Source organism: Myotis daubentonii, chromosome 4 (assembly GCF_963259705.1).
Source record: "Myotis daubentonii chromosome 4, mMyoDau2.1, whole genome shotgun sequence".
NCBI lineage: Eukaryota > Metazoa > Chordata > Mammalia > Chiroptera > Vespertilionidae > Myotis > Myotis daubentonii.
In genome coordinates this window covers 28,350,686-28,371,419 of record NC_081843.1, presented here as the reverse complement: position 1 = coordinate 28,371,419, position 20,734 = coordinate 28,350,686, and the positions used below count along the sequence as shown (strand labels likewise).

At 39.1% G+C, this 20,734-nt stretch overlaps 2 protein-coding genes across 6 annotated transcripts in view; one reads left to right on the top strand and one right to left on the bottom strand.

Moving 5' to 3' along the window:
- CRCP (CGRP receptor component) overlaps nt 1–20,734 on the bottom strand; it is a 38,361-nt gene that overhangs the window by 10,638 nt on the left and 6,989 nt on the right. For 2 of the 5 annotated variants that reach the window (XM_059693387.1, XM_059693386.1), the window contains exons 2-4: nt 14,751–14,787; nt 11,391–11,489; nt 7,480–7,574 (exon numbers count right to left, since the gene is read on the bottom strand). The exons of 1 other annotated variant lie outside the window; for it this stretch is intronic. In XM_059693387.1, coding sequence (XP_059549370.1) covers nt 7,480–7,574; nt 11,391–11,489; nt 14,751–14,787 — 231 coding nt within the window. Of the gene's footprint in view, nt 1–7,479; nt 7,575–10,312; nt 10,407–11,390; nt 11,490–14,750; nt 14,788–20,734 lie in introns of those variants that run through there. 2 more of the 5 variants (XM_059693392.1, XM_059693388.1) reach the window with 2 other exon arrangements.
- LOC132233156 (transcriptional regulator Kaiso-like) lies at nt 812–2,931 on the top strand. Its single transcript, XM_059693373.1, has one exon. It carries the CDS (start codon nt 837–839, stop codon nt 2,850–2,852), a length of 2,016 nt encoding a protein of 671 aa, XP_059549356.1. The 5' UTR covers nt 812–836; the 3' UTR covers nt 2,853–2,931.

Below are 20,734 nucleotides of genomic sequence, written 5' to 3'. Positions count from 1 at the left end.
GAGCATCCACCCGGGAACCAAGAGATCCTGGTTGGATTCCAGGTCAGGGCACATGCCTGGGTTGCAGACTCAATCCCCAGAAGGGGACATGCAGGAGGATGTTTTTCTCATCGATGCTTCTATCTCTTCATCCCTCTCCCTTCCTCTCTAAAAAAACACACACAAAAATACCCCACATATTTTTTAAAAATAAAATGATCGTTACATGTGGCTAGAAGCTACTGTATAGGATAGGGCAGAGAAATATTGCCATTATCACAGAAAGTTCTACTGGACAGTACTCCTCTGTAGTCTCTATTGATAGTCTACAGAAGCGCAGATTGAAAGAAAATACTGTCACATGAGAAGACTCAGTCCAGTTGAAACCACCTGCAGCCTCTGTAGTCTGAGATCTGTATCTTTGTGACAAAGTAAATCTAGAGGGTGATGCATGTTTTCTTCCTCCCTGCTCCCTTCCCCAAGTCCTGATCCCCTCCTTGTGTTTCGATTATCCAAATCTTTTTGTGTCAATGTAGTCACACATGCTCCAACTAAGAAATGAGTGATGAGCATACGGATTGTTTGGAAAACGTTAATAAAAAGTTTTCTTGAAAGAACCGAGTGCGCTCGGAGGTGAAAGGCGCCTTCGATTCCAGCACTTCGCCCATGCGCTGTGCCCTCTGTCGGCGAAAGTGGGGCAGCGGTTGCGGTAGCCGCTTTGACGTCGCCCGCCCAAGACTGGAGAGACGTTTAAAGGAGGAACCGAATCACCTTGGGAGTCTGGCCTCTTGCTGTTGGAGGCCTCCCACCCTTAGTCGCGGCCTGAGGAGGGGAAGCGGCGCCGCGGAAAAGCAGGCATGGAGAGTAGAAAACTGATTTCTGCTATAGACATTCAATACTCGGGCAGTCTGCTGAACTACTTGAATGAGCAACGTGGCCATGGACTCTTCTGTGATGTTACCGTTATTGTGGAAGACCGAAAATTCCGGGCCCACAGGAATATTCTTTCTGCTTCTAGTACTTACTTCCATCAGCTCTTATCAGTTGCTGGGCAAGTTGTTGAACTAAGCTTTATAAGAGCAGAGATCTTTGCAGAAATTCTCAATTATATCTATAGTTCTAAAATTGTTCGAGTTAGATCAGATTTACTTGACGAGTTAATTAAATCAGGGCAGTTGTTAGGAGTTAAGTTTATAATAGAGCTTGGTGTCCCGTTGTCACAGGTTAAAAGCATCTCACATACAGCTCAGGATGGTAATTCAGAAACCTTATCTTCTGGTTCTAGTGACAGGAACCTTGAAGTACAAAAATCAAAAGACAAAACCCAAGATAATGGGGCAACTATAATGCCTATTATAACAGAGTCTTTTTCCTTATCTGCTGAAGATTATGAGACAAAAAAGATTATTGTTACTGATTCAGATGATGATGATGATGTTATTTTCTGCTCTGAGATTCTGCCTGCAAAGGAGACTTTGCCAAGTACCAATGCAGTGGCACAGGCTACGCCTAACTCAGGCTCTGTTGCTATTTCAGATGTTGCACCTTGTGCTAGCAATAACTCTCCTGCTTTAACAAATAACACACCTCCTCAGAAACTTCCTACTCCTGTGAACCAGGCAACCCTGAGCCAAACACAAGCAAGTGAAAAAGTGCTGGTATCTTCCGCCCAGACACATCTGACTCCTAACATCATTTTGTTAAATCAGGCACCACATAATACGCCACCAAATGTCAGTCCTTCACTTCCAAATCATATGCCTCCTTCAATCAACTTACTTGTGCAGAATCAGCAGACACCGAACAGTACTGTTTTGAAAGGAAACAAGGCCAATGACAACGAGGAGGAGGAAATTATAGATGACGACGACGACACTATTAGCTCCAGCCCAGATTCGGCTGTCAGTAATACATCTTTGGTCCCTCAGGCTGATACTCCCAAAAATACCACTTTTAATGGATCACTGGTACAGAAGATGCAGATCCCTACACTTCTGCAAGAGCCACTTTCCAATTCTTTAAAAGTTTCAGATATAATTACTAGAAACACTAATGATCCAGGTTTAGAATCAAAACATCTAATGGAGGGTCAGAAGATCATTACTTTAGATACAGCTACTGAAATTGAAGGCTTGTCAGCTGCTGGCAAGGTTTATGCAAATATTGATGAAAATATTTATGACATAGTGATCCCTGTCAAAGATGACCCTGATGAAGGGGAGGCCAGACTTGAGAATGAGATACCAAAAACAATTAGCAGTGAGCCGGCCAACAAACGTATGAAAGTAAAATATGATGATCACTATGAGTTAATAGTAGATGGAAGGGTCTATTATATCTGTATTGTATGCAAAAGGTCATATGCCTGTCTGACAAGCTTCCGGAGACATTTTAACATTCATTCTTGGGAAAAGAAGTATCCTTGCCGTTACTGTGAGAAGGTATTTCCTCTTGCAGAATATCGCACAAAGCATGAAATTCATCACACAGGGGAGCGAAGATATCAATGTTTGGTTTGTGGCAAATCTTTCATCAACTATCAATTTACGTCTTCACACATAAAGTCAGTTCATAGTCAAGTTCCTTCTGGAGACTCAAAGCTTTATCATTTACATCCATGCAGGTCTTTACAGATCAGACAATATGCATACCTCCCTGATAGGTCAGGCACTGTGCCTATAATGAAGGATGATGGTATTGGGTATAAGGTTGATGCTGGGAAAGAACCTCCCATAGGGACCACATCCACTCCTCAGAACAAGCCAATGACCTGGGAATATATTTTTATTCAGCAGGAAAATGATTCAATTTTTAAACAGAATGTAATAGATGGCAGTACTGAGTTTGAATTTATAATACCAGAATCTTATTGAACTCCTTTGAAATATCAAAGTTTTGGTTTGGATTAAGGGGCAGGGCTTTCAGAAGACCTATAAAACAAATTAAGAAATTTTATGTGACACGTCATCTGAAGGTAGTTTAGCTAGATTATTTGTTGATAATTTTTAGAAGCAAATTATTCTGAAAGTTTGTAGAGATTGAGAAGTCCCACCCCCAAGTATCTGTTTATATAGTTAGCTATCAGCTCATTTAAAAGGGACCAAAAAAGCTTGGAGCGATAGTTTCCAGAACAGAATTTGAAGCAGTCTGAATGTTTTTTTTAAAATAACTGGAGTTATTAGCATACCCTAGTATACCTTAACCATTCCCCTTCTATGTTAGCACTTTACTGCTCAATTCTCAATTTTCTTAATATTGAGACTATAAATGTGTGTTGTGCTTGTATATGGCATAAAAAAACTAAACAAGAACTTCTGAAGTTCTGGAAATTTTTTAAACAAGGTTCTTCGTGGTTGTGTGTTCTGCTAGTCCAAATGGATAGCAACCTCCTGCCTCCTTCCATGAAAATGGCCATGCAGTGAAGTCTCATCTGAAGAATTAGTTTTAGCTCATTAGATTTAAATCTTGCTTTTATTGCCATAGTGTGGAAAAGACTTTGGTGGCTGGGACTAGTGTATATAGTACCTTTGCTATGTGGCCTCTGTGGTAAAAAAAAAAAATATATATATATATATATATATATATATATATATATATATTAATCTCTGTAATGCAGACAGGAGGAGATGAAAAGTTCTGTTGCGTTATTTTTTGAATTTTTGCTCTTACATGTGAGAGGCAGAGTGTAAGTGATTGGATATTGTCTTTTTGTTCATTATGATTAAAAATAGTCCCATGAAAATTTTCAAATTTTGAAAAAAAAAAAAATTTTCAAAGTTTGAATCTGTAAGCCACCAAAATAAATCTTTAATTCTGTATGAATCTTTATACATGATAGGTTCCAGAAATGAGACTCCTACACATTTTCGGTAGGAGGCTACTGGCATATATTTTTCAATGTTCATATTACTTAGAATCTCTAATAGGAAGTTTTCATTTGAAATAGCTGAATCAGTGATCTATTACTTATCAGCAGGACCTTTTACGTTTTTACCCTTTCGAAAATAAGTTCCATTCCATCTGCAAATTGCTGCAATGTTATAGCAATCAGAAACTATAAATGGAATGTAATATAGGCTTGTTGATCCCCATTTATCTTGAGACCAGTAAATACCACCTTTTTTCCTTTTTAAATGACACATTTTTAAACATTTAGAAAATAAAGTCAAAACTTATTGAAGTGCTAGAACTAAAAAGAAGCAGGTTGGAAAATATAGCCTAGCATTTATAACAAGATTAACTTGTTGAACTTCTTCTGTAAATGACTTTGCAAAGAAAAAATTTTGATACTAAAGAAGATTGTTGTGCATAGTTATTAGTCATGTGTAACTTTGCTTAAGTATTTCTTAATTCAACATAGATATTTTCTTTCTCCTTAACAATGTATTTTTAAAAATAGCATATTTCTTGACTTCAAACTTAAATAAAGCTTTAAACATAAAAAAAAAAAAAGTTTCCTTGTCTATAAAAAAGAAAGAGAGAACCCGGTTGGGTGTGGCTCAGCAGTTGAGCGTCGACCCAGGAACCAGGAGGGCACCGGTTCAATTCCCGGTCGGGGCATATACCCAGGTTGCAGGCTCGATCCCCAGTATGGGGCGTGCAGGAGGCAGCCAATCAATGATTCTCTCTCATCATTGATGATTCTCTCTCTCTCCCACTCCTCTCCTTTCCTCTCTGAAATCAATAAAAATATATATTTAAACAAAAAAAGGGAGAGAGAGAGAACAGACCCTTGGGGACCAGTAGAAAAATTATCAAAGTTCTAAGAGCTGTACCTTTGGAGCTTGGAAAGAAAGGAGAATGGGATTAAAGCAGAACAAATATTTCAAGAAACAATGGACCTAGACTTCACAAATTTGGTAAGAAATAGAAATTTATATACTTAAGAAGTTCAGCAAAAATAAAATTTTTAAAAAATCAAATTTCAGAAGACCAAAGACAAGAAAAAATATTAAAAGCAGTCTGAGGGCCCTAACCGGTTTGGCTCAGTGGATAGAGTGTCGGCCTGCAGACTGAAACGTCCCAGGTTTGATTCCGGTCAAGGGCATGTCCCTTGGTTGCGGGCACATCCCCAGTAGGGAGTGTGCAGGAGGCAGCTGATCGATGTTTCTCTCTCTTGATGTTCCTAACTCTCTATCCCTCTCCCTTCCTCGCTGTAAAAAAAAAAATCAATAAAATATATTTAAAAAAAAAAAAAGCAGTCTGAAGAAAACAACATATTACATATTTGCACGATTAAAGATTATTCATCAGAAACTATGGCAGTCAGAAGCCACTTTATAACATCATTAAAGCACTGAAAGAAAGATCCTCAACACACTGAAATTATCCTTCAGCAATTCAAGAAAATAACAACGTTCTCTGTTGAAAGAAAATCTGCAGCCATGTTCTAAAAGAAGTGCTAAAGGAAGTTCTTCAGGCTGAATGAAGTACATAGTAAAAAGTAAACATAAAACTTCAGGAATAAATGAAGAGCAAAAGAAATGGTAAAATTCTGGGGAAACATAAAAGACTATTTTTGTACTCTTAAATTCCTTGAAATATAGAAAGTAAATGTTAAAAAACCACTAAATACTATTTCAATGTATGAGCTACCCGGCCAGGGCTAAGATGATAAACTTAATATTCTATATATTTTACAACTGAAAACAAGACAAACTATACATACACACTCACACACACACATATATGTACACACATTTGAAATATATTTGTCTTCGGAGTTCATTTGGAAAAGAGAGGCAAGAGGAAAAGTGCACTTAGTTTATTGATAGTTTATCAACTGTGCTGTGAGCCAAATGGTTCCTCCAAAAGAAAATTTTTTATTATCCTAAATGAAATGACAAACACTTTTGAAATGTATCAGCTCTGGTATTAATTCTAAAAGACTAAGGGTAGTTTTCTTCTCATGTAAAATCCTGATCTAATTCCTTTTTAATGTTTTTTAAATATATTTTTATTTATTTCAGAGAGGAAAGGAGAGGGGGAGAGAGAGATAGAAACATCATCGATCGGCTGCCTCCTGCACACCCCCAACTAGGAATCAAGCCCACAACCCGGCCATGTGCCTCAATCGGTAATTGAGCCATGACCTCCTGGTTCATAGGTTAATGCTCAACCACTGAGCCACACCAGTCAGGCTTGATCTAATTATTACTATTTTTTAAATACATTTTTATTGATTTCAGAGAGGAAGGAAGAGAGAGAATCATTGATCGCTGCCTCCTGCATGCCCCCTACTGGGGATTGAGCCCACAACCCAGGCATGTGCCCTTGACCGGGATGGAACCTGGGACCCTGGAACCCTTTAGTCCACACAAGCCAATGCTCTATCCACTGAGCCAAACCACCTAGGGCCTAATTATTGTTTTTAAGTCCTACAAGCCTATCTTATTCAAGAAAGCCACCAAGAAAAATAACTGGGCACTAGAAGAGCAGACAGAATATTATCAAGCCATTTTGCCCCAAGCCAAAACACAGATGTCAAATGCCTTAATTGATAAATTTTATAGAAAGCAGTTTAATTTGTGAACCCCATTTTTCAATCAATTTGGTCTGAATACTAACAGGGGTAATGGGCCAGATCATAGAACTAGGACTCCAAAAAACTTTTTTGAGATTAAAAACCCCCACTATTTTCTATTGCTGGCTCTAGAAGGATCCCTATATTGAATTCTCAGTTGTCTCATCTCCAATACCATAATACTACTTTAAAAGAGCATATTGAGGCCCTGACTGAGTAGCTCAGTTGGTAAGGACGTCATCCCGATATGCCAAGGTTGCAGTTTTGATCTCTGGTCAGGGCACATATAAAAATCAACCAATGAAGCCCTATCCAGTTGCTTGAAACCCAGCCCCAGTCAGGGCATGTGCAAGAGGCAACCAATTAATTTATCTCTCTCACATTGATGTTTCTGTCTCCCTCCCTTCCACCCTCTCTAGAAATCAATGGAAAAATATCCTCAGGTGAAGATTAACACACACACACACACACACACACACACACACACACACACACACACAAAAGAATCAACCAATGAACGCATAAATAAGTGGTACAATAAATCAATGTTTCTCTCTCTCTCTCTCTCTCTCTCTCTCTCTCTCTCTCTCTCTCTCTCTCTCTCAAATCAATTTTTTAAAAAAAGAATACACTGACCTAACTGGTTTGGCTCAGTGGACAGAGGGTCAGCCTGTGGAATGAAGGGTCCCAGGTTCAATTCCGGTCAAGGGCGTGTAGCTTGGCTGTGGGCACATCCCCAGTAGGGGGTGTGCAGGAGGCAGCTGATGGATGTTTCTAACTCTCTATCCTTCTCCCTTCCTCTCTGTAAAAAAAATCAATAAAATCAATAAATATATAAAAATAAAATAAAAAGAACACACTGAGTGTTAATTAGAATTCAAGGCCCAACTAAATATAAATACACAGTTTCTGAGGGGGCTTTTGTAAGTTATTTTCATTGTGAGCCATTCTTCCTCCTCAAGATAATTTTTACTTACTTGGTCAACTTGTGGCTTTTCATTGCTGTGAGAAATTCCCTGACAATCTCAGGACTCTGATGACTGCATGGTGTTTTTGATATGTATTTTAATGTCTACAAAAAAAAAGGAAAAAGCCAATCTGAATGAGAAATAATTTAGTATTCTACAATTCTGTTTCAAAAATCTTCTGTAAAACAAATGCCTTCAGGAGAGTCCATCTTCATATAATAGGAATTCCTCAAAAAGTAAACCAGTAGCTAAAACAAAAAGAATAATGAAATTTCAGAAGAAAACTTTTCTGATCCTAAAAAGAAGAAAAAATTTAATCTGTCAATTGCATTATATTTCAGACAATTTTTTAAATACAGGAAACTCAAAGAATAAAATAAATAGCCAATAATCCATAGGGATATAAATGACTGAATAAATAAATTGATGAGAAATATCAGCCATTTCTTATATAAGAATTCTAACCATTAAACATAAAAGAAATGAGGTAAACAAATCACTATTAGGCAGCTCCACCATAGTAATAATTACTGCAGCAAAGACCCACCAATGAATGCTAAAATTAATAGGCAAAAGATTAAGGAGAGCCCTGGCCCATGTCGCACAGTGGTTAGTGTATCAGTCTGTACACCAAAGGGTCTCAGGTTCGATGCCTGGTCAAGGGTACATACCTGGGTTGCAGGTTCAATCCCTAGGCCCTGTTGGGCTTGCAAGAGGCAACCAATCAATGTGTGTCTCTCACATCAATATTTCTCTCTCTCCCCCTCCCTGCTTCCCTTCCACTCTCTCTAAAAACCAATGGAAAAAATATCATCAAGTGACGATTAACAACAACAACAAAAAGTACAAACATCAGGTTAGTCACACACTCCTCCATAACAACGAATACTAACAGATCAAGTACTTTGTATAGAGACCTACAAAATAATAGTTGAACCCAAGAGCTCCATATTCAAATGAATTGTCATTCACATTAAGAACTCCCTCCTGGGAGCACACCCATCCATGCCTTTCTTCCCTCTCAGGCAAAACTCTAAGAGCCCCCATGAGATTTGCAACCAGTGTAGCAATGGGAAAGGGCAGATGTCCTCAGCTAACTCCCTGACCCTGTCTCCAAGGCCTCTTTTTCTATGAATTTTCAGTGAGCCGAAGTAGCCCCACATAGGCTTTCTCCTATTGCTTCTTCTATCCTGAGCCCTTCCTGTGTTTCACTATTCCCAGTTTTAATAAACATACTCTCTCTCTCTCTCTCTCTCTCTCTCTCTCTCTCTCTCTCTCGCCGAAGCCGGTTTGGCTCAGTGGATAGAGCGTCGGCCTGCGGACTAAAAGGTCCCAGGTTCGATACCGGTCAAGGGCATGTACCTGGGTTGCGGGCACTTCCCCAGTGGGGGATGTGCAGGAGGCAGCTGATCGATGTTTCTCTCTCATCGATGTTTCTAACTCCCTATCTCTCTCTCTTCCTCTCTGTAAAAAATCAATAAAATATATTTAAAAAAAACAAAACAAAACAAAAAAAACAAAAAAAAACATACTCTCAAAATAAAATATTTTTTAAAAACACACTAGAAATATATTCTCAGGTATAAAACATCTCAAAACATTTAGTCCCACAGAAAGTTTTCTTAAGGCACCACGTATTAAAAGCAAGAACTTAAGGAGTGGCAATGAGCTTAAACTGCTTAAATGTGTAGTTAAAAGTACATAGTAGTTGCCCTTGCCAGTTTGGCTCAGTGGATAGAGCGTCAGCCTTCGGACCAAAGGGTCCCAGGTTCCATTCTGGTCAAGGGCATATAGCTCGGTTGCAGGCTCCTCCCAGGCCTGGGCCCTGGTCAAGGTGTGTGTAGGAGGCAACCTATCCATGTGTTTCTCTCACACTGATGTTTCTGTCTTTCCCTTTCTCTTCCTCTCTCTCTCAAAATCAATGGAAAAATATCCACAGGTGAGGATTAAAAAAAAAGTACTTAGTAGTTTTTTTTAATTAGTTTATAAAAAAAATTGCCAACATATATATTTTTTTTTCTTTGAAAGGTATGAACTAGCCCTAGCTGGTTTGGCTCACTGGATAGAGTGTCAACCTGTGGACTCAAGGGTCCCAGGTTCGATTCCGGTCCAGGGCACATGCCCCAGTTTCGGGCTTAATCCCTGGTGGGGGGGTGAGCAGGAGGCAGCCAATCAATGATTCTCTCTCATCATTGATGTTTCTAACTCCCTCTCCCTCTCCCTTCCTCTCTGAAATCAATAAAAAATATTTAAAAAAAAGAAATAAAAGAAAGGTATGAACTATATAATGTAAAAGAACATGAATGAATGATAGGATTTTAAATACATGATTAAATGAACAAAAGTGAATAAGGAGGGATAGTGACAAAAGTGCTAACCTCCTTATTTTCCTTAAAAGGGATTATGATAAGCTTAATTCAAATTTCTTATCTTTGAAAAGAAAAATTAAAAAAACCGGTTTGGCTCAGTGGATAGAGCGTCGGCCTGCGGACTGAAAGGTCCCAGGTTCGATTCCAGTCAAGGGCATGTACCTGGGTTGCGGGCACACCCCCGGTGGGGGATGTGCAGGAGGCAGCTGATCGATGTTTCTCTCTCATCGATGTTTCTGAGTCTCTCTCTCTCTCTCTCCCCCTTCCTCTCTGTAAAAAATCAATAAAATATATTAAAAAAAAAAAAAAAGAAAGAAAGAAAAGAAATTAAATCCTTTATAGACAAAATCAGAACTGGAAGGAAATAGCAAGATAACAAATTAAAATGACAGATTCAAACATCACCGCCCTAGCCGGTTTTGCTCAGTGGATACATCGTTGGCCTGCGGACCAAAGGGTCCCAGGGCATGTACCTCAGTTGCATGTTCCTCCCAACCCTGGGCAGTGGTCAGCGCTTGCACAGGAGGCAACCAATCAATGTGTTTCTTCTCTCACATCGATGTTTCTGTCTTTCCCTCTCTCTTCCACTCTCTAAAAATCAATAGAAAAATATCCTCAGGTGAGAATTAAAAAAAAAAATCAAACATCTCCTATAACAAATACAATGGCTTAAACTTTCTTTTTTAAAGACAAAGCATAAGGTTGGGAGAGAATGTAGCAAAATGTCCACTAGATCAAGATTATGAATTACTTTTTCTGTCTTCTTTATACTTTTTGGTACATTCTAAATTTTCTAGAATAGTAAGTATTACTTTGTGTATAATAAAGAATTTGACATTGCCCAAATCTGGCCTTTGACCTCAGCTTCTGGGAGGTAATCTCCAGACTCTTTGGAATGTTATAGCTTATAGAAGTATCTTTGTCTCAGGCCTTAAATCATATTGGATAGTCTCAACAATGTGACTTAGGATAGGAGCTTTGGGTCATACAGGAGCTACATGGGCAATTAATTATTCAATCATGCCTATGTAATAGAGCCCCAATAAAATCTTCAGACACTGAAGCTCAGCTGAGCTTCCCTGGTTTATTGGTACAATATTCTGTGCATACTGTCACATAACCACATTAAGAGAACAACATTCTGTATTAGATATTTCTCTTGGAATCTGCCTTACTTGCTTCTTCCCTTGACCAATTTTACTCTGTACTCTTTCCCTGTAATAAACAGTAACCTAGAATATGATAGCATTCAGTGAGTTGTGAATACTTCTAGACAATTACTAAATCTGAGGGTGGTCTTGGGATCCCTGAATTGAAATTGGTATTAAAAGTGAGCGCGGTCTTATAGACTATTCCTCTAATTTTATAGTTGGCTAACCCTGGCAATTGGCCAAACTCTTTGCACTTTTATAAACAGAATAACAACAGGATTATAGTACAACTATTCAAATCAGATAATAGGCAAACTTGATTTGGTGGCTAATCATTAGAAGAATAAACAAACCCTCCCCAAAGACAGTTCAGGTAGACCCTCCAGAAGCCTAGGCTTACTTCATAGGTGATAGTATTCAAGTTCTGTTGTCCAGTACTGTGTTTATTCTTTCCACTCTCTTTACGCTGTTCTTTCAAATCAGTTAGTAACTGGAACACCTAGGAAGAGATATACAAAAGATTTTTAAATTAGAGTTTGAGAAATATATCTATTCCAAGGTCATTGATTTTGACGATAAAATAGTACACCCCAACTCTTACATTAGAGCAAATATGAATCCAAGAAATATGTGACCTTTAAAAAATATTTTTATCTAAGTCAAATAATTCAAATTCATTAGTTTACTTAAAATATTTCATGCCGAAACCGGTTTGGCTCAGTGGATAGAGCATTGGCCTGCGGACTGAAGGGTCCCAGGTTCGATTCCGGTCAAGGGCATGTACCTGGGTTGCGGGCACATCCCCAATAGGAGATGTGCAGGAAGCAGCTGATCGATGTTTCTCTCACATCGATGTTTCTAACTCTCTCTATCTCTCTCCCTTCCTCCCTGTAAAAAAATCAATAAAATATATTTTAAAAAAAATATTTCAAATGTTTCCTACCAATATATACCATACTTCTGATCTCAAAAATATTTTGAGTATTTAAAAGTAAATTTTACCCAGCCGGTTTGGCTCAGTGGAGAGAGCGTCAGCCTGTGGACTGAAGGGTCCCAGGTTCGGTTCCGGTCAAGGGCATGTACCTTGGTTGCAGGCACATCCCCAGTGTGGGGTGTGCGGGAGGCAGCTGATAGATGATTCTCTCTCATCGATGTTTCTAACTCTATTCCTCTCCCTTCCTCTCTGTAAAAAATCAATAAAATATATTAAAAAAATAAAAATAAAACAAAAGTAAATTTTACTAAAATAAGTAATTTTTTAAAAATATATTTTATTGATTTTTCACAGAGAGGAAGGGAGAGGGATAGAGAGCTAGAAACATCGATGAGAGAGAAACATCTATCAGCTGCCTCCTACACACCCCCCACTGGGGATGTACCTGCAGCCAACGTATATTCCCTTGACCAGAATAGAACCTGGGACCCTTCAGTCCGCAGGCCGACGCTTTAACCACTGAGCCAAACCAGTCAGGGCTAAAATAAATAATTTTTTAAAAAAACAGATTCTAGCCCAGCCAGCGTGGCTCAGTGGTTGAGCGTCAACCTATGAACCAGGAGGTCACAATTCAATTCCCAGTCAGGGCACATGCCCTGGTTGCGGGCTTGATCCCCAGTGTGGGACATGCAGGAGGTAGCCAATCAATGATTCTCTCTCATCATTGATGTTTCTCTCTTGCACTCCTTCTCCCTTCCTCTCTAAAATCAATTTTTTAAAAAATAAAAAATAAATGGATCCTACCTCTCTAATATGAAAATCTAGTATACTTTACTTTGGGCAAGTGCCAAAATATAGTTTACAAAAAACGGGGGAGAGGGGGCCCTGGCTGGTGTTGCTCGGTGGTTAGAGTGTGAGTCTGCACACTGAGTTGTCTTAAGTTCGATTTCTGGTCAAGGGCACGTGCTTGGGTTACAGATTTGTCGCTGTTTTTCTCTCTCCTCTCTCTCCTCTCTCCTCCCTCCCTCCGTCTTCTTCTCTCCCTGCCTTTTTCTCTCTCCCTCTCTCCCTCAGTTTCTCTCTCTCTCTTCCTCCCTCCCTTCCTCCCATTCCACTCTTTGTAAAAATCAATGGGGAAAATATCCTCAGGTGAGGATTAACAAAAAAAGGGGGGGGTGGGCAGGGAGGGAAAAATGCTATAGGACTTAATAAGTAACTTTCCCCATAAGGGGAAAAACATGTGTATTAGTGTTAAGAAGGGTGTGGGGCGTATAACTCTCTCCTGTTTTAGAGATTATACAGAAAATTCAGGGAAGTATTACAGGTTCACAGATTCATAGACCATTACTAGATACAATGCAACTCCTTGCCTGCCTGTCATTTTCAGAAATAGTGCCATGAGACCCAATTAAGGCAATCAATATTTCTCCAATGGATAAAACACCCAAACACTTACCAGTCCAAACTGGAAAAGGAAATTCCTAAAAGCCAATGGCTTAACCAACAACCATTTCTTCCTGTTATGAGCAGCAACCATTTAAGATGAATCTTTGGGACGAGAGGAATATGGCCAACTGTCTTAATTCAACTACCTTCTATATACTAGTATATCACAAAGTCGAGACCCAAGTCTCCTACAAGTCTTTATGAGTTTAGACCAGGGGTGGGCAAACTTTTTGACTCGAGGGCCACAATGGGTTCTTAAACTGGACCGGAGGGCCGGAACAAAAGCATGGATGGAGTGTTTGTGTGAACTAATATAAATTCAAAGTAAACATCATTGCCCTAACCGGTTTGGCTCAGTGGATAGAGCGTTGGCCTGCGGACTCAAGGGTCCCAGGTTCGATTCTGGTCAAGGGCATGTACCTTGGTTGCGGGCACATCCCCAGTAGGAGGTGTGCAGGAGGCAGCTGGTCGATGTTTCTCTCTCATCAATGTTTCTAACTCTCTATCCCTCTCCCTTCCTCTCTGTAAAAAATCAATAAAATATATTTAAAAAAAAAAAACAAAAAAAAACAAAGTAAACATCATTACATAAAAGGGTACGGTCATTTTTTTTTTTAGTTTTATTCATTTCAAACGGGCCGAATCCGGCCCGCGGGCCGTAGTTTGTCCACGGCTGGTTTAGACTCTGACATATGAAAAATAGAAAATGAATATATGTATGAAGGGCTCTTTCTACACCGGGAATTAACCTATCAGATGATTTTACTAGTGCCAAACATGATCCAGGCAAATGGAAGGTAGGCAAAATAATGTTATATCCTCCCCCCTCTCACCAACCTCTTTCCTTCTTTCCTCCCTTTCCCCAACAACCCAACAACCCTTCAGCCCCAAAATCCCCAATCTGTTAGTTCTTACTAAAGCATTAATGATAATGGTGAGTCAACTAAGCTCTCACTTTCAAAATGAAGATTTTAATATTTATGAGACTACTGTGAGGATCAAAATAATGACATAGAAGTATTTTATAAGTAAAGAGTGGTAATTAAGAAAAAAGCATACATATTTTAATAGAAGCTTTTGCTGATAGAAAGAGTTCCAAAATAGATGCTTCCACTCTTCATGAAGCCTTCCATATAAAGATCTAAAATTTTCAGATTTGGGGAAGATTGCCTACTGTACACTAAAGTCTTCTCAGTTTTCCTGAATTAATGTAATTTACCAAGCTTGGGATATTACAAGGTCCACCAGATAGTGCCGTCTGTCATATTTTAAAGTGGAAAATCCAAATTAATTCAGTCATTTCTAACTACAGTTAATTCAATAATCTTCAAAAGCAAAGAACAAAACTATCAAAGAGGAAAATACTTCAAAGCTACTTACCTCATAGTTACTGAGCAGTGCAGAATTGGCATCCTTCCTGCAAAAGAAAAGTTAATTATCATAGTCTGGGTTTAAATCATTTTGTGTGAATTAAATATCTATGTAATAATTCCTCTGTCAAAATTCAGTAGTCCAGCCCTGGCAGGTATGACTCAGTGATTAGAGCATTGGCCCAAGGACCAAAGGGTCGCAGGTTCAATTCCCAGTCAAGGGTATGTATCTCAGTTGCAGGTTGGATCCCCAACCTCAGTTGGGTGCAGGAGGCAACCAGTAGATGTATCTCTCTCACACTGATGTTTCTCTCTCCTCTCCTCTTCTCTTCTTTCTCTCTCTCTCTCTCTCTCTCTCTCTCTCTCTCTCTCTCTCTCCCTATCTCCCTCCCTCCCTCCCTCCCCCCCTCCCCCCCCCTCCCTCCCTCCCTTCTCATTCCCTCCTTCCTTTCACTCTAAAAAAAAATATATATATATATCTCCTAGGGTAAGGATTTAAAAAATTAATTATTTTTTTAAAAATTCAGTAGTCCAGTTCAGGAATTTAGGGACTACAACTTTTTGGAGAAATGCCCTTGGTTTAGCTGATAATGGACAATTTTAGAGCATACCTTCCTTTTTACAGCCACTGTATACCACACATCCATCACCAGGTAGGGGATTAAAATACTCTTATCCCTAGTCTATGTAGGCAAAAGTTAAGAGAAATCAAACATCAGGGGGAAGTTAGTTACAGGAAGAACACTGGGGGTAGGATCAATAAACAGTGTGAGGGTGCTAAAATCATCTGGAGAAACGGTGCTTCTCATCCCACAGCCACGGCCTCTTCCCAGTACCATCTGCCTTCCATCAGCTATTGACATCTTGGGCAGCCCAAGTCCTCCTGCTGAATCGCCAGAAATGGGATCCTTAACACTAGCATCACCACTGGGAATTCCAGCAATGTCAGAGATCTTGACAGATATCGACAAAACTACAACAAAGATGTTCATCTTCTACAGTTCATGTGTCAAGCAGAGGTCAAAAGCCTGGCACCCTTGTGTATCAGTCAAGGCAAAAAGTCATCTTTCATTTATGAATGAGCACAGCAATGTGACTTGCATTAAACTGATCCATTCTATGATACAATAGAAAGTATTTATTGTTTTTGATAATCTAAAGAAAGTCTAGTATAATAATTATAAACACAGTTTTAAAATCAGACAAATTTGGGTTCATATTATGGCCCAGCTACTTACAAGGTATATGAGTTTTAGTGAGTCAATCAACCCCTCTAAGTTTCCTCATCTAAAACAAATAGACCAAAAAAAAAAAGAAAGAAAAAAAATGGGGATAAACTGGTACCTAAAAGTGCAGCTCCACTGTACATTTACTATGTACATTACAAACTTAGGCACGTTATTGAACCTCTCTCTGCTTAAATTTCCTCATCTATAAAATAGCAATTATAGTACCAACCCCATAAGATTGTTTAACAGGACTAAATAGAAATATGTAAAGTACCTAGAACAGAGGTACCTCATGCCATCTATTATCACCACTACCTACCTGTGCTACTACCACCACCACCACCACTTCATCCTACCCCATAAAGCTATGATAAGAATGCAAAGAGACAACAAATTTTAGAAGTATAGCACACTTCTGGTACTTATTAAGATCTCCCTAAGTGGAGGTTATTATTTTAAAAATACAAATGTTATTTCACTTAATTCTCATTAAAAACCCTGTGATATAGGAGCTATTATTTCTCCTTTATAGATTCAACTGAGGCTCAAAGATTTTAAAACTTGCTTAAGGTCACACAGTAGTAAGCTTAACTGAAGTGGACAATAATTATGGAATTGTGAAAAGTAAGACTGGACTGTACAAATGAAAACCAGTAATGCAGAATCCTAAAACTTCAGGAAGGAGTTTGGGCTTGACATAATGTGCAACAAAAACTACTGTAAGTTCTTAAGCCAGGAGTGAGGCTATATAATGAAAATGATGATACAAAATTTCAAAAACACGGGTCAAACAAATGGGTGATTTCCCCAGCCAATAAGTAAAACTAGTCGGCAGTTAACACAAGGATCTGACTTAGGCCTTGGTCATCGGCACAGTGATGTTAGCACTGTAATCAAACGAGCATGTGAAGCTTACCAAATGCTACTAGTCATTCAACAAATAGCTGAGACTTCACAAAGTGCTGCTTGGCCCAAATGACCACTACTACACTGAGGTCACAAAGAGTATCAGATTTAAAAGGAATGGAACACAGGAAGGACAATGCATAATCAGGATATGTGATATGGTTCTTTTAAAATTGAAAATGACAAATCAAATCATATGTCATCATTGCCTACTTAGTCAGGAAGTCAGCCCTATCTTTGCTTGAAATTGAGTTACTAATCCCTGTGTGCCCTAAAATACACAGCAACTAAGGCATCCCTGCCTGGAACAAACTGGACTGGGGAAAAATACAACTGTTATTTTCCCTCAAGGGTAATGGATCCATCCCAGGTGCCACTGTTACAACTTCATTTCCAAATCATGGCCCCTCCTGTTATGCAAAATAGTCTATGCCCTGGGAAATCTGTTCCTGGCTCTTTCAAGTTATTGCCTCATTACCCAAATCAATATTGTAATGCAAGAATCCAAAAACATCATCAGCCTATTCTAGAACCAATATCCAAAGGACAGAAACCCTCTTTCATGTTTTTTTAATGAACCTCTGGTTTTGGTACCAGTAGCACAATGGATGCTTAAACAGGTACTGTATCCTGCAGACTCTGGCTGGAAGAAGCTGATTTACTCAATTCTTTTACTAGTAAGATAATGTTTTTAAACTCAACTAATAGAGTAAATGCTAATATATGTTAAGCATTCCTTTAGTCAATAAATTGTCAATGAGTGTATAATATCTACCTTTTATGAAGTCCTAAATGAACTATGTACTGAGAAAACTTTTAAGGCTTTTTTTTTTCTGAAGAAGTTATTGTAACCACCATTAAGTTGCAAGTTGTAGGGAAGAGGATATAGTGAGATTTAACAAATATCAACTTAACCAAGCTGTCCTATTTAACAGCACCAATAACGATGATGTGATTCACTGAGAAAGACACATCCCTATAGCAATCCTGTCAAAAATTGTTTAAGTTGAATCTAGCCATGAAGATATATTTAAACAAATCCAAACTGAGGAATAGACTTCAAAACAACAGGCCGGTGTGGCTCAGTGGTTGAGCATCAACCTATAAACCAGGAGGTCACAGTTCAATTTCCGGTTAGGGCACATGCCTGGGGTGCAGCCTTCATCCCCAGTGTGGGGTGTGCAGGAGGCAGCCGATCAATTATTAATGATTCTCATCACTGATGTTTCTGTTTCTCTCTCCCTCTCTCCCTTCCTCTCTAAAATCAATAAAAATATATATATTTCTAAAAGTTTTAAACATCAATGTCATTTGTCACAATACCAATATCACACACAAAAAGGCTAGGAAACTATTTTTAGAGTAAAGAAGATTAAAGAAACATGACAACAAAACACAATGTGTGATTCTTGACTGGATACTAAATTGGTTTTTAAAAAACAGCTAGCCCTAGCTGGTTTGGCTTAGTGGATAGAGCATCCGCCTGCAGACTGAAGGGTCCCAGGTTCGATTTAAAAAAAAAATACAGATAAAACAAACATTATTGGGACAACTAGAGAAATGTGAATAGAGACTACATATTTTTTAAATATATTTTTATTGATTTCAGAGAGGAAGGGAGAGGGAAAAAGAGATAGAAACATCAATTATGAGAATCATTGATCGGTTGTCTCCTGCACACCCCACACTGGGGATCGAACCCACAATCCAGGCATGTGCCCTGACTGGGAATCGAGTCATGACCTCCTGCTTCATAGGTCAACACTGAACCACTGAGCCACCGCAGCCAGGCATATAGATTGTATTTTAATAATAGTAATTATATCAGTGCTCAATTCCCTGCATATGATAATGGTATTATATTTACATAGGAGAATGAGGAGGGAGAGAGGGAGGGAAAGAGAAAACATCCTATATAATAAAAGCCTAATATGCAAAATGACTGAACGGTGGAATGACCGGCAGAACAACCAGTCGCTATGACGCACACTGACCACCAGGAGACAGACACTCAATGCAGGAACTGCCCCCTGGTGATCAGCACGCTTCCACAGGGGAAGCACCACTCAGCCAGAGCCGGGCTCATGGCTGGCGAGCACAGCGGTGGTAGCAGAAGCCTCTCCTGCCTCCACAGCAGTGCTAAAGAGAAGCAAGCCAAGCAGTAAGGAGCAACGAGCAGGCGGGTGGTAAGGAACAAGTGGTCCTGGACTGCAAGAGAGTGCAGGCCAGGCTAAGGGACTGACGGACGGGGACACACACACACACACACACACACACCCAACCCAGTGCACGAATTTCGTGCACTGGGCCTCTAGTGCTCACATAACAGAGATAAAGTAAATGTATCAAAATGTTAACAAATGCTAACTATGTAAAGAATATAAAGGTGATTGTGGTGCTCTTTTTGCAACTGTTCTATGGGTTTGAAACTTTTCAAGTTAACATGTTGAGAAAAGTGGAAATGTAAAATTAAAGAATTGCATAAGGTTAAAAAAAGACATTAATATAACTTAAAACTGAGGACATAAAATGCATTTTGCCCCAATGTTTTTTAGGGTAACTAGAATCCATCAATTGGCACACCTGTCAATCATATTTATAAGCTGTTGATCCCTACTGAGCAGGAATTGTCTACTCCATAGTTAACATTTCAGTATTATGTAATATTTTCACAAGAATACAGACTTCTAGAAACTGCCCATCTACAGAAAACTTCATACTCTCTTATCAGACTTAGAATATTACTGAATTTATTTACAGGTGTTTAAAGCAAATATTCCAAATGAATTTTAAAGACTGTCTAAATCTATACTTACAGGCAGGCAGTCACTTAATTTCCTTAAGTAATGAATTAACTGACTGAAGTTGACTTGCTGTTTGAAATTTAACCTGTACAATTTGCTTAACTTGCTGAGTCAACTTAATGAATGTAAACAACTACTTTGTAAAACCAAATTCTGAAAAACAGAACAAAATGATCTATTAGCAGACTTTCCTTAGAAACACACACAAAAAGCCCATGCAAACAATGCTACTGATTGCCACATCGTTAACTCTTATGAAAGCAATGACGAATGGAATTGCTCAAATTCTCTTATGTTCAACCTATGTCATCAATGTAAGTCCATGTTCTGGAAAACTAAAGTCTGGTCCAAGAAAACTGGGTGGCAGTCCATGAACGATTTCACCTGTAGCATTCCCTTGGGAGCTAACAAACAAATATCCTCTTTCCAGTCCTGTTACTGAAGTGTTATAGGACCTACATTATTAGCTAACTTCTTTAAACCTCAGTATTTCCAGCTATACAATGAAGGAAATTCTGACACTATCTCAAAAAGGTGGTACAGCCGAAACCGGTTTGGCTCAGTGGATAGAGCGTCGGCCTGCGGACTAAAAGGGTTCAGGTTCGATTCCAGTCAAGGGCATGTACCTGGGTTGCGGGCACATCCCCAGTGGGGGATGTGCAGGAGGCGGCTGATCGATGTTTCTCTCTCATCGATGTTTCTGACTATCTCTCTCCCTTCCTCTCTGTAAAAAAGCAATAAAATATATTTAAAAAAAAAAAAAAAAGGTGGTACAGAAATAAATACCATCCATTTTCGTAACTATCCTAATAAAAGAGAAACATGGTAATTAGCGTATGACCGCTACCCTTCCCATTGGCTAATCAGGGCGATATGCAAATTAACTGCCAGCCAAGATGGCGGCCAGCAGCCAGGCAGCTTGAAACTAACACGAGGCTTGCTTGCTTCAGTGACGGAGGACTCCAATGTTCCCCACCTGCCTTGCCGGCCTCTGAGCTTGCAGTCTGAAACACTGTAACAAATATAAAAGCTAAACAAAACCCCAGAAACCTGCT